Source organism: Andrographis paniculata, unplaced genomic scaffold, assembly GCF_009805555.1.
Source record: "Andrographis paniculata isolate CXL003 unplaced genomic scaffold, ASM980555v1 Contig56END, whole genome shotgun sequence".
NCBI lineage: Eukaryota > Viridiplantae > Streptophyta > Magnoliopsida > Lamiales > Acanthaceae > Andrographis > Andrographis paniculata.
Genome location: NW_026137591.1, coordinates 182,539 through 195,278, shown reverse-complemented (window position 1 = coordinate 195,278; position 12,740 = coordinate 182,539). Strand labels below are relative to the sequence as shown.

The 12,740-nt window shown below is 39.2% G+C and overlaps 4 protein-coding genes across 11 annotated transcripts; 2 read left to right on the top strand and 2 right to left on the bottom strand.

Annotated features, from left to right (window-relative positions):
* Positions 1–188: 188 nt before the first annotated feature.
* Positions 189–3,448, bottom strand: LOC127256690 (gamma-tubulin complex component 3). The gene is made up of 2 exons (XM_051282826.1): positions 892–3,448; positions 189–811 (listed from the first exon to the last, which is right to left on the bottom strand). The coding sequence occupies exons 1-2, from the start codon at positions 3,321–3,323 to the stop codon at positions 514–516; spliced, it is 2,730 nt and encodes a 909-aa protein (XP_051138783.1). The 5' UTR covers positions 3,324–3,448; the 3' UTR covers positions 189–513.
* A 697-nt stretch (positions 3,449–4,145) lies between these two features.
* LOC127256547 (putative E3 ubiquitin-protein ligase SINAT1) lies at positions 4,146–7,257 on the top strand. Of its 6 annotated transcripts, none has more exons than XM_051282601.1 (5): positions 4,146–4,339; positions 4,716–4,909; positions 5,824–6,066; positions 6,213–6,596; positions 6,671–7,257. In XM_051282601.1, exons 3-5 carry the CDS (start codon positions 5,860–5,862, stop codon positions 7,022–7,024), a joined length of 945 nt encoding a protein of 314 aa, XP_051138558.1. In that variant the 5' UTR covers positions 4,146–4,339; positions 4,716–4,909; positions 5,824–5,859; the 3' UTR covers positions 7,025–7,257. The 6 variants fall into 6 exon arrangements, with proteins under 6 accessions (XP_051138558.1, XP_051138560.1, XP_051138555.1 ...); XM_051282603.1 differs by having other exon boundaries at positions 4,719–4,909; positions 5,766–6,066; positions 6,671–7,256; XM_051282598.1 differs by having other exon boundaries at positions 5,766–6,066; positions 6,671–7,256.
* Positions 7,258–7,412: 155 nt separating this feature from the next.
* On the bottom strand, positions 7,413–8,170 carry LOC127256548 (defensin-like protein 163). The gene is made up of 2 exons (XM_051282605.1): positions 7,970–8,170; positions 7,413–7,813 (listed from the first exon to the last, which is right to left on the bottom strand). Exons 1-2 carry the CDS (start codon positions 8,016–8,018, stop codon positions 7,602–7,604), a joined length of 261 nt encoding a protein of 86 aa, XP_051138562.1. The 5' UTR covers positions 8,019–8,170; the 3' UTR covers positions 7,413–7,601.
* A 2,743-nt stretch (positions 8,171–10,913) lies between these two features.
* Positions 10,914–12,121, top strand: LOC127256803 (putative gamma-glutamylcyclotransferase At3g02910). 3 transcript variants are annotated; one of them, XM_051283006.1, is made up of 3 exons: positions 10,914–11,062; positions 11,182–11,222; positions 11,331–12,121. In XM_051283006.1, exon 3 carries the CDS (start codon positions 11,358–11,360, stop codon positions 11,949–11,951), a length of 594 nt encoding a protein of 197 aa, XP_051138963.1. In that variant the 5' UTR covers positions 10,914–11,062; positions 11,182–11,222; positions 11,331–11,357; the 3' UTR covers positions 11,952–12,121. The 3 variants fall into 3 exon arrangements, with proteins under 3 accessions (XP_051138963.1, XP_051138962.1, XP_051138964.1); XM_051283005.1 differs by having other exon boundaries at positions 11,326–12,121; XM_051283007.1 differs by lacking the exon at positions 10,914–11,062 and having other exon boundaries at positions 11,069–11,222.
* Positions 12,122–12,740: the final 619 nt, after the last annotated feature.

Here is a 12,740-nt window from a genome sequence, read left to right as displayed (position 1 = left end):
AGTCGTAGTTGATCCTAGAAGGCTATAGAAGTTTTGCTTTAGCAGTTTCACAAGTATCAGCAATAGTTGCAAAATAATGACAAAAATTAAAAGGAGAAACAAATAAAATACCAAATCATTCCTCTCACAAGTAGGCAAGCCATATCAATCACGTATTGCACAACCCTAACATATTGAAAACAGAGAAATCAAGAAAACCAATTACAACTTCTCTTTAAACACAATAATACCAAGCCTATCCATAGGCTTACAGGACCATGAGTGATATATAGCTAGTAAAACCATAGAGAAAAAAACCTTAACCAATCAATGGACAACCTAAAACAACACATCAGCTTAACTAATCAATGGCATGGAAAATCACTGATATTGCAAACCAAAACACTATACAAGCAAGACCATTGTAAGCTAGCACAAGACATAGATAGCACTGGTTCAGAAGATGTGCACCAGTATGAAAAAACATGCTGCTGATAAACTGCAGTGCCCTTCAGCATATTGTCGAGGTTAATGCTACAAAAAAGTCCCACCTGTGCCGGGTCTTAGTTGGCTGTAAAATTCAGTGAAGTCCAGTCTAAACATGAGGAACTTCAAGTCCACGTGTTGTTGTATGGGCAATAGAGAAATAAAACTCTCAAAAGCTGATGAAAACTCCTTGGCGTTTGCATGGATATCCTGTCCCATGTTTCGAAGAAACTCTCCAGCACGGCGGGTTAGTTCTTTCCTGCCTTCACCGAGCCAGGAGCTAGGTTCTGAAGATTTGTTACTTGGTTTCTGTAATTGAGCCTTATCCCGAGAGGAGTCCATGGCTCTGAAACACAAAATAAATTAGACGACTTATATACATATATATAATATATACTAGTTTACTGAAACATATATATTCAATACCTTGATTGCATCTCACTTATGCCTTCATATAGTCGATCAGCATGACTTTTGAAGCGCAATATGTGATCAAACAAGGTAAAGAGAGTCTTATTCAGGTGTTGAGACCGTTCCCCAAGGAGAGACTTTTCAAAAATTGAATACAGGTACTTCTCGTGTGCCTCAAGCAGACCATCAAGATCTTTAGCTGCTTCCAATTCCTTCGACAAAATAGACCAGGACACTTCCAAAACTTCAAACATAATATAGTACTGCAGATTTGAAACAAAATGATTCATTTCACCCCAAAGCACTTGACACTTCCTTGATGTCAAAATCAACTGTGATTTAACAGCATTTGGCAACTTAGAAAAGAACCGGGGAGTGACACAATTCGGTTTCATAGTTTTCCAAACACTAGTCAGCGCATGCTCTACCCTTCTTAGCTTCCACAAAAAGTTGAAGATTCTTAGATACCTAGACATAACAGACTCGGTAAAAATAGTATTTAGTGGAACCCTTGCATCATATTCCAATGAAAAAACATCCCATCCTCTATCTCCAGTGTTATGTGGCATCAATTTTACCCTTAACCTTTCAAGAATATCAGGATCATCATACTGTGCATTTGATGACCTAATTGCTGTTTCCAATAATCCAGCAAGTTTGAAGTAGCTTATGGTGTTGGCAGCTTCAGAAAGCTCTGGGCCAACAATATCCATTAGGTACTGAACAAAATCACCTTGTCCAAGAAGTAGATATCGCTTAATTGCAAGGCAATGCTCCTTGAATTTGTATTGTTTATACATCACATCCAACAAATGCTTATCTATCCTCTTTGCAGCGTCAGTAACTAGGGAATCAAGAGCATCGGTTTCACCATATCCAAGACCACCTCTCCTAGTACCGGTCCCTGCTGCAGCATCAGCCCATCCCCGGTCCTCACAACAGACTCTCAGGAAATTAATTGATTTCCCTGTTCGCAGGATGCGTTGAGCAAGCGATTGTGAAATGAAAGCAGGAAGCATTGCATCATGGAGAAGATACCCTTCCCTCCAAAGAGACTCTGCCTTTACAGGCTGGCTTAAGACAAAAAACTCTGCAAAAATGTCCTCAAGCTCCCCTTCCAAAACCCAGCTCCTAACCATTTCAAAAAGCGGTGAACAAACCCTCCGAAGTAACCTCTTCATAAAATCATTCACAAGGGGATCACCGTGTTGAGCATGCATATGGATTGCCCCAGCCATGGCCCCTCCTTTCAAGACCTTACAGCTATCAACTAAAACAGCCATAAGCCTCATCTTCACCAGGGGTTCAGAAAACCAAACGGATAATCTCCTCAATGACAGATAATTCCCTGAGCTTGCATTTTCTTGAACCAATGGAATAGGATTCATAGCCTGTGCTTCAAGCACCGCCAGTAACTTATAATACTCCGATAACTCATCTTGTAAAGCAGCACAAAAAGCCTGCCCAACAGTCCCAACATCCTTGGCAGGAAATTGATCCATACTTACAGTAATGTACTGCTTCACTTTCCTAAACAGCCAGCCGAGTTCACAAAGCTTCCGTATCATAATCCTTGTAGCCCGAGGCACCTTAACCAACTCTGGTAGCACATAAGCATCTGCCTTCTCATCAAACTTCACATACTTTCCATTAATCCCTTGACAAACATACAGCACATCTCTAACCAACACAGCTTCTGAAACCTCACTTTCTTCCTTAATCAAATCGATCAACTCCCTGTAGGCCATATCACGAATATTTTCAGGGTCCTTGGACAACACCAATATGCCCCCATTTTGCAGCTTCTCCACATGCTCACTTGCTCTCAACCCACTGAATTCATCACTCAAGCTAGCACTCAACTGCCTCTCACCTCGATTCTTATCCAACATTTCCAAATTACCCGAATTCCTCAACTTCCTAACATTTTCAGAACCCCTTAAATCGTCAAATCCATCTGCAAACCTTCCAACACTTAAATTATCGCTATTTTTCCCGAGTCCACCAGAACCACCACTCAGCCCATCGCCCCCAAACAATGTGGGCAATCCCCCGACCAATGCGGAATCTAAAAGCCCACCGGAAATTCTACTGGGAAACTGATTTTTCCCCACTTTCCGATCCTCGGATATAGTTTTCAACAAATAGAGTACAGCCCACTTATTTTTCACGCTCCCCTGACCATTTTTCATCGAAAATTTTGTGCAAAGATCGGAAAATGTTAGGGCTTCGGAGGACTTACCGGCGGTGGCAAGACGTCGCTTAATAGATTCCACCATAGCGGACTCGTCGGCGGCAATGGAGGGCGTCATTCGGCTGGATAGTATCCGGAGGGAGTACTTGAGGGCTTGATCGTATCCTTGGTGGGTTTGAAGGTTGGAGGTGCTAAGTAGCCTATGCACCAGTTCCTTGACTAGATCCACGGCTCTTTGGGCGTCGTCTTCCATGGCAGCGGACGGGAGGCAGGAAGAGGGTTGCCCAGAGTGGCGACGGCGGTTGGGGCGTCGCGTCAGGAGAGTATTCTGAATCTTCAGTACTCGGCGGGCGGGGAAACGAAATGAAAGTGAAGAGAGTGAAGCGAAGGATTTACACTCGCCCAATCTGTTTTCGAACTGGCGGTTCGGCTCGCAGTTTTCTAACCGAACCGGAATCGAAATTCGAAAGGACCGCCGAGTCGCATTTCATTAATTTTCACGCATGCTTACGTTAATATTCATTTCTTTCGAATATAATAGTCTTTTTTATTATTTTTATCAAAAATATTTTATTTATATTTTTTACCTATTGTCAATATAATACTAATATTCATATTTTTTATTCGCTATCGTATCAATAGTTTTTTTCATTATCAATATAATATTAATATTTTTTAAATTTTATTTTATGTCTAATCTAACTAAAATTATAATTCTGAAGGGAGGGAGAGTATAATTCATTTTCATAGCCATAAATCAAATGTTAAAACCATAAAGTTGATGATGAGATGGAGAGGGGAGAGTGAGCGTCTTCGCTTGTGCCAGCCGCATCAAACCTATCTTTCGATTCTTGATTCTGATATGTAAATTTATTAATTAATTAATGCATACTTCCCTAAATTGTGATTACTACTACTACTACTTTCTCTCAACAACGAACCAAATTGGCCCAAGCAGTGCAGTGGAAGCCGAACTTTGACTGAGTTGGAGTGACATTATTATAATATAGGTGCTGAGTGCTGACAGACAAATTCAATTCATTCAACTTATTATTAGGTTGCGTTGTACTACTGCTAATGCTAGTGCAAGTCCTGGGCTAGATAAGTTGATCTATATAGCAATCAATTTAAACGAGCATTCCCATCTTCCCCATACCAACTCTCCCTCGCAGTCAAGAAAAAGAACTTACAGAAAAACAGAAAAATGGAGGACAGCAGACAAGAAAAGATTAATCTTGCGCCGTGCCCTTTCAATTTCTTCTAACTCAGGTAATCCACGCTGCTTGATTCTGGCAAAGATCTTGTTTTCTTGCTTACTGTTCTGCGGAAAGCCCTCTCGTATTTGCTATTCTCTCCAGAGAGCAGATGAGTTTGATAATATATCTATATATATGTTTCCCCCCCTCAATGTTCGGTTTCGCAGTAAAAAAAATCCAAACTATTTTCTTCGGAATTGATCACTGTTTGATTGCGGAAGACACGGAGGGGTCAAAAATCTCAAAATGAGCTTTCTTTTTCTCGCCTACTGTTTTTGGGCGTGGGGTTTTAACCTGTTTCCAAAATTTTTGAACTTTCTTTGACTGGGACAGACCTTTTTGGGCATGTGAGATGAGCTTGTCTTTATTGCTGTTCTTTTCCTCCTCAGAAGGGTTTTAACTGGTCTGAATAATTACTGATACACATGCGAATTCCATCTCCGTCGAAACAAAAGTAGGATTGTGGGAGAGAACTGCTGCAGTACATACTGCTTTCTGTTGGACCATCTTCTTCCATATACATAACATACTGAGTGTGAGGTTACTGGTTGTTGAACATGGTGAATGTAAGGCAATATACTAGGTAATCATTATAACTGCTTTGGTTTCGGCAGCAGACCTGAATTTATTAATTTTTATTTGTTGTTTGTTATATTCAGTGAAGAGGTTCCTAAGTAGTGGTGTTTGTTTTTGTGTGGACTTGTTTTTCTTCTGGTTTGTCACTTTTATTTATTGATGGTAAGCAACAGCTAATCATTTCCATTTGAAAATTCAATTCCTTCATTTCTAAATTCATTGGGTGCCACAGAATTTTAATTAAATAGCTGCAGGGTGGGGGGTGGAGGAAGAACCTGGTAATGGTTGTTCGGCTGTCCGTTCATATGCATTACCTTAATAGTAGCTCTCAACCATGCTTCTTTATTTCGTGTTATCCCGAACATTTTAAGTTTCTTTTTTTATGCGACGTGTATCTCCTTTTCCATTATCTGAAGGGAAAACTAAGAAAAAGATCTTTAAGTATTGCTCATACTAATCATTGGCATGTTCGTCGGCATTTCAAGTCATGAAACCAGGCTGATTCTTTCCTGTTCCTGAAAAGGAAAGAGTTGTCTTTTTGTTGATTTTGTAATGAAAGGTTGGTGGTGGAATCTGATCTGATCCAAGTTAATTTTATACCATCTACCAAACCCCACCAAAAATGGAGAAAGCAGCCAAAGGAAAAACAAAGTCTTTTGAGTTGGTCAGGGCTGATTAATTATTAATGGCAGACTTCAATTAGTGTTTCAACCATAATAGTATTTAAGAACCATAGTAGTGTCTGTGGTGTCCGTCCACTACACACATCACTGCTTATTCCTGTTTGACCAATTAGCCAGAAAAGCAGCATTATTCTGTATTAGGTGTTGCTAATGTTCTTCTAGTTTAATTATTGATTTCAGGATACATTACATACTTGTAATCTGGAGGTTAGATCAACATTCACTTGATTCGTGTCAGATTTCTCACTTGCCCTGAGCTTCGAAGCTGCGAATAATGGCTAAAGGGGGTGCAGTGTGCAGAGATGGTCTTGAATCGAATCCCAAGTACGCAAATTATGAAATAGTGACGAAGAAGATAGAGAGCAGCAGTTCTGTTTCTAAAAGTAGTATTTTGGCGGCAGAAAAGCGAGGGGTAAATGGCGTGCACGAGCTTCTTCAGTGTCCTACTTGCGCAGAGTCGATGTATCCTCCAATTCACCAGGTTGGTTTGTACATGGTTTCTTGCATCAATCCCTTTTGTTGTTCATTGACCTGTTAGATATTTGGATTGATTTTTTGTATCTCAGTCGGGAATACGATGTGCTTTTAGTCGATCACTTTACTACAGAATTTGTCTCTCTTGTACAGTGCCCAAATGGCCATACCTTGTGTACAAACTGCAAGAAAGTCCATAGCTGCTGCCCAAGTTGCCGGTTTGAGCTTGGGAACATAAGGTGTTTGGCTTTGGAGAAAGTGGCGGAATCACTGGAGCTTCCCTGCAGGTATCAGAATCTCGGGTGCCATGAACTGTGCCCTTTCTACGGGAAGCACAAGCACGAGAAGCACTGCTCATTTCGGCCCTACAGCTGCCCCTACGCCAGCTCGGAGTGCCCTGTGACAGGCGACATCCCCTTTCTGGTGGCCCATCTTAAGGAGGATCACTCGGTGGACATGCACGACGGGTGCACTTTCAATCATAGATACGTGAAATCCAATCCACTGGAAGTTGAGAATGCCACGTGGATGCTAACCGTAAGTTGTCGAGTGATGGCAGCAGCAGCATCATTCTTTCGATCTTCAGTGATGTTTGTTTGTTTGTTTGTTAGGTATTCAATTGTTTCGGGAGACAGTTCTGTCTGCACTTTGAGGCTTTCTTGCTGGGGAGTCGGGCGCCGGTGTACATGGCGTTCTTGCGATTCATGGGGGAGGACGGCGAGGCAAGGAAGTTCTGCTACTCGCTGGAGGTGGGGGGAGGGGGGCGTAAGATGGTGTGGCAAGGCATCCCGAGGAGCATCCGCGACAGCCACAGAAAAGTCCGCGACAGCCAAGATGGGCTCATAATTCCACGGAGCATGGCGCTCTACATGTCGGGCCACGGCCTCGGCGGAGAATCGGTTGCAGAAGCAGAAGCAGGAGCAAGACTTAAGTTAAGGGTTACAGGGCGGATTTGGAAGGTGTAATTCATCAGTGAGACACAATAAGCTAATTAAGCTTGCGAAGTTGTAGTTTTCGATCTGTTTTTTTTTTAAAACGAAATATTTTATGTTGAATGGATGAAATTGGGAATGGCAATGGCAATGGGATTTAAGCACAGAAACACAATCGACAAGCCTAAATCCTAATCTGAATCTGAATTGATGGATGGATGTTGCTTAGGACAGGACAGGACAGGACGACCTTCCTTTACATCTTGTTCGCCATTGCCATCTGAATCTGATCTGCCTCCTGCTGCTGCTGTATTTAGTTTTATAACATGGATGAAACGAAGGAGGTTAATTAAAAAGATGAGAATGAAAGATATATAATTAGGGACGTGCAAGAAGAAGAGAGGACTAATATAGTACTGCAATATTAATTATCAATATAATAATACTCAGAATTTGTTGAATTATTATTATTATTATTATTATTATTATTGGGAACATACTATTATATATCCCTATCCCTATCCCTGCCCTTTGGTTTTTGTTTTTGGTTGGTTAGGGTTCCATTCATTATATAATTTGGGGAGGGAGGTAGGGAAAGGGAAGCAATTAGCTAGCAAAGGTAGGTGCAGGTGCAGATGGCGGAGGAGGAAGCCCCTGGAGGCGCGGCAGCAGTAGACGAGCAGACGCCGTTGCCGTTGTAGCGCTTGAAGCACTCCGACTGGCACACCGGCAGCAACAGCGAGCACGATCCCACCTGCTTCAGCGCCACTCTCGCCGAGCATACCTTCGCTGCCCTCCCCCTCCCCCTCCCCGCTCCCATCACTGCAAATTCAATTTCAATAGTTTTATCTTTATCTTTATCTCTATCTATATCTATCACCAGTCTCTACTCGATCGATCGATCTCTAGTAGCAGTAGCAGTATATTAAATTAAATTAATTAGTTAATCAAAACAAATTAGTATGGATGGATGCATGCCTGTGGTCAAAACGAGGAGGACGACAACCCAGAAAAGCTTATGCGCCATATCACCCTCTTAATTGATGATGATGGAGCTAGTAGTATATATACAATATCGCAATTTGCAGGATATATAATATGGCCTCGATCGAGGCTGTTGTATTGCAATCTTAATCTCAATCTCAGGTTAGCACATATAAGTAGTTATACTTCAATTAAGCCTATATTATATATATATATATATATTGATCTTCTTAATTAATTGGCAACATACGATTAAGGTAACGAAATAAATAAATAAAATGATTCTTTCAATCTGAAAAATATATTACTACAATAATTAAAAGGATATTATTATTATAGTATATGGTAATAATTCTTTGTACAATTAATTAAGATTGCTGCAACCCAACCCCCCTCCTGTTTATACATATATATATATTCTGAATAAAATCGTAGAAAAAGGTAAGGTAAGGTGCGTTTTATCTATATATATATCTATCTCTCTCTTGCATGCATGCTGAGAGGTTTAATTAATTACTATTAATTGATAAGTCCTGTCCTAATAAAATCATGAAATTCCATGCATCATCATCACATTAGTCAGGAAATAGAGATGATGATGGATGGATGGATGGATCATATTGATGCGAGTTGAGTTGACTCAGAATTAAATTAATGAAGGGATGCATTGCAATGCTACTGCCTACTGCCTCCAAGGAGCAAATAAATTACTAGTACATCCGCATCAAATAAAAAATTAATACACGGCCGGCCCTGCCCTGCCATGGCCCACCTGGACCCATGCTCACGGCCCAAGGGGCCTTTTTTTAATAGAAAATATATATTATTAAAATTCATTTGATTTTATTTAAATATATTTTGATAAGATATTTTATAATAGAATAAAACAAATTCAAAAAATAAAACCCAAAAACAATTAAGAATAATTAAAAATTATTATTTTTATATCATTAATATAAAAAACAATTAAATAAAGACTCTATTTTTTATTTTTTCCTGGGTGCATCAAAACTCAGAACATCCAAATTTATGTTAATTTATATAAGTTATGATAAAACTGAGAGTCTTCTTACTTAACATTATTTAATAAGTAGCTTTGCTTACTTTGCTTTGGTGTCTATATGTGCCCTTACATAGGACTTTTTCTTTCATTAAATAAACAATATATATATATATATATATTTATTCTACTTCTTATGTTCAATTTCATTTTTTATTTTTAACTTCATCATGGTATCAAAATATTTTATTTTAGGTGTCTTTTTCTTTTGCATGTCTTTTCCTAGCTAAACTCGGTACGTAATTATGCCAAATAATAAATGATGAAGCAAGAACAACAATTGAACTGGCTTAATTTGGGGTATCACATTCACAGCAATTGATCCTAGCTCAAATTTTGCAGACAAATTATATTGCTATTGAAGATGCTTTGATTATGCAAAGTTCAAACTTGAGATTTTATTGATAGAACAATACAAATTTCTGAAAAAAATGTAGCATGCAGAATGAATATACACATTGGAAACAAGCTAAGTTAAAATGAAGATAATCAATTGAATTTCAAAATAAAGTTTCAAAAGCCTTGAGGGAGGCTTTGAACGACAAATTAAGAAACTATATATATATATATATATATATATGATAGAGTTTGGTAGAGATTAGTTATGATCAATGCCAATGTCAATGTCAATGTCATGGACCAACCTTATAATTTTACATTTTGCCTTTGGAAACTCTTTTGTCTTTATTGTATGTATCAAGTTGAACTTTTCTTTAATTACTTTTAATTTGTTCAGCGGTGTTAAGTTATGATAGACCACGCCACATTCTTCTCAGTTGACATACATATATATATTTTAATAGGGTTTTTTCTTTCAGTAATTTTTAAATTGTGCTCTTTGTCTTCAATTTTAATTTGTTCTCATTCTTCATCTATACATAGTTTTGAATGCTATTTCCAACAATTAGGTTTTTTATTTAATCAAATCCCAACGTGTCCTTCGAACAAATTAAAATCAAATGAATACGCACACCATTTCAAGTTAAATTAATTTCACCTGCATGCTTTTTGCTCAGACGGACCTTATTAATAGGAATAGCAACAGAGTTGATAGGGGACGGGTTTCATAATTTCATAGGCCCCACAACTTGTCTGTTAGAAAATTTTGAGAATATAAAAATAATATTTTATATTATATTATATGTAATTGATGTATATTATATTTTTCAAAAATAATATTAATAGATAATTGTATTAATATGCACATCAAGGAAATGAAATATTACAATAATTAATTAAAAAGATTATACCTAATAAAATTACTAACGGAATCAGGTATACAAAATCAATTGTGTACGTTAGGAAAACATTTAATTTAATTGAGCATATATATATATATATATATATGATGATGATCCTGGCTAATCGAATCTATTATCAGAAGCCTAGCTCGTTTAGTTTGTACAACATTGTTGCAACCAACCCTCCCCACAGCTGCTACATTGATTAATTAATTAATTATTAATTGGATCTGCATGCACTTTCTATGAGATTTGACTTCTATATATATATATATATATATGGGCATGCAAATTTATACAAGAAACGTACCCATACTCGATTCAAACACACCTATTTAAATAGTGTATATACAAGAATTTATAAATTATAATTAATAAGTAATTAAAAAATGTATTAATAAAAATAATTATTATTCAATAAAAAAATTATAGATTAAAATTAAAATAAATAAATAGTTTAATTAAAATTATAAAATTATAAAATTTAAAATTTAAAATATAATTATATTTCTAAAAAATAAAAAATAAAAAAAAAATTATATATTATATTGAATGGAGTAATAAATTATTAATAATATTGGAATGGGTTCAAGTGTAATCCTCAGCTCCAGCTCCGAAGCCCAATAACTTACTTAAAAACAAATAAAATCCTTCCACACCTAGCCCTATGCCAAGTCTTCTTTGCTTTGCGTTGCGCGAGAAGACGAAGACGAAGAAAGACAGACGCACCTTCTTTCCTCCTCCTCCTCTTCTTCTTCTTCTTCTTCGTCGGCCGGTGAGAAAATGGTAAGTTAAGTTCCATCCTCCCCCCATTCCCATTCCCATTCCCATTCCGAGATGTAGAAGAAGCCTATGGAGCAAATCTGACGTGTTTTTCTGTTTTGTAATTTCAATCGATTCGGAAGATATCGTCGACTTTCTGCAAGTTTTCTCTGTAAATCGTGAGGTACGCCAATTCCAATTCATTGACGAAAATAGCCGCTGCGAAATACTACTTCTAATAATCGGATCGATTCGTGATTTGCTGCCGTTCTCGTCCGATGATACAGAACAGATCGAATCGAATCAATCGTGGCCAACCATGGTGATGAAGGAGGTAGCGGGCGGGCCGAATGCGAAAGCGAAAGCGAAGGCGAAGCCACCATCATCGGTGAAGATATTCGTATATGGAACTTTGAAACAGGGGTTCCCTAACCACCCCCTCCTGCAAGATATGATGGCGACGGGCGACGCCAGCTTCCTCGGCTCCTGCCGCACCGTGCAGAGGCTCCCTCTCATCTGCGGGCCCTACCGCGTCCCCTTCCTCCTAAACTTCCCGGGCCGGGGCCAGCGCGTCTTCGGCGAGCTCTACGCCGTGTCGGCCGCGGCGCTGGCCAAGATCGACGAGCTGGAAGGCGTTGTGAAGGGGCACTACGAGAGGCTTGCGGTGGAGGTGGAGGTGGCATTGGAGGGGGAGGAGGAGGCGGCGGCGGCGGAAGCCTACTACGGGCACCGGAGCTACGCGGAGGCGCTGTGGAGGAGGAGCGGGGAGGAGGGGTACGATTGCTACACGGAGGGAGTGGCGGGGGGGTACGTGAGGCGCAAAGATAGGCCGCACCACCTCACCTTCTTGGACCATATCCACCATTACGTTTCTTCTTCTTCAGATTCGTCGACAGTCCCAAATTCTGATTGATTGATTGATTGATTGATGCATCTATGAGCCATCATCATCTTTCATTGTGTTATTCCTTAATGTAATGTAATGTATGTAATCATGATATGCAACAACAGACAGACAGTAAGTCTAGTCCGCTTTGGCTCTCGATTGAATCTGCTGCTGCTGCTGCTGCTGCTGCATTGTCATCTGTCTTTGCATTGTCCGATAAAGAGTTTGTTTGTTGAGACAAGAGTGACTTGGTTGTTTTTTGAGTTCTCCACAACACAGATTGACCGACTGACTGACTATAAACATATAAAGCAGCAGCGACAGCGAGTGAGAGAGTAGAATGACAACACAACATTCTGGGAGCTGGGAGCTGTGAGCTGAGCTAGTACGCACTTGCTATTGCTATTTTCCATTTCAGGTCAGGAGCCAAGGCGGCCATTAAATTATTAATTATCCCAATCAGGTTTGGAGGGAGTGATTCACCTGGCAAGTAAGTAAGTTGTTTTTCATCACTCTTGATTTAACTCATATTTTTTTGAGTTGGAGAAAGAAAGAAAGAAGGAAGGTATATGTACATCTGATCTACTATCTATCTATCTAGCCATTACTAATGAAATGAAAATGTTCATGTATCCACCGGGAATTCAGACTCTGTTATCATCCATAGCAGCAGCAGCAGCAGCACTCACTTGTGAATATATCTATGGGATGGGATTGTAGTTAGTTTTAGTGGAACGTTTTAAGCAGCATATGCTTTACGCATCTATTATATCTATGGAACAAATAGGCACAATCTCTGGATTTGGTGTAACAAAC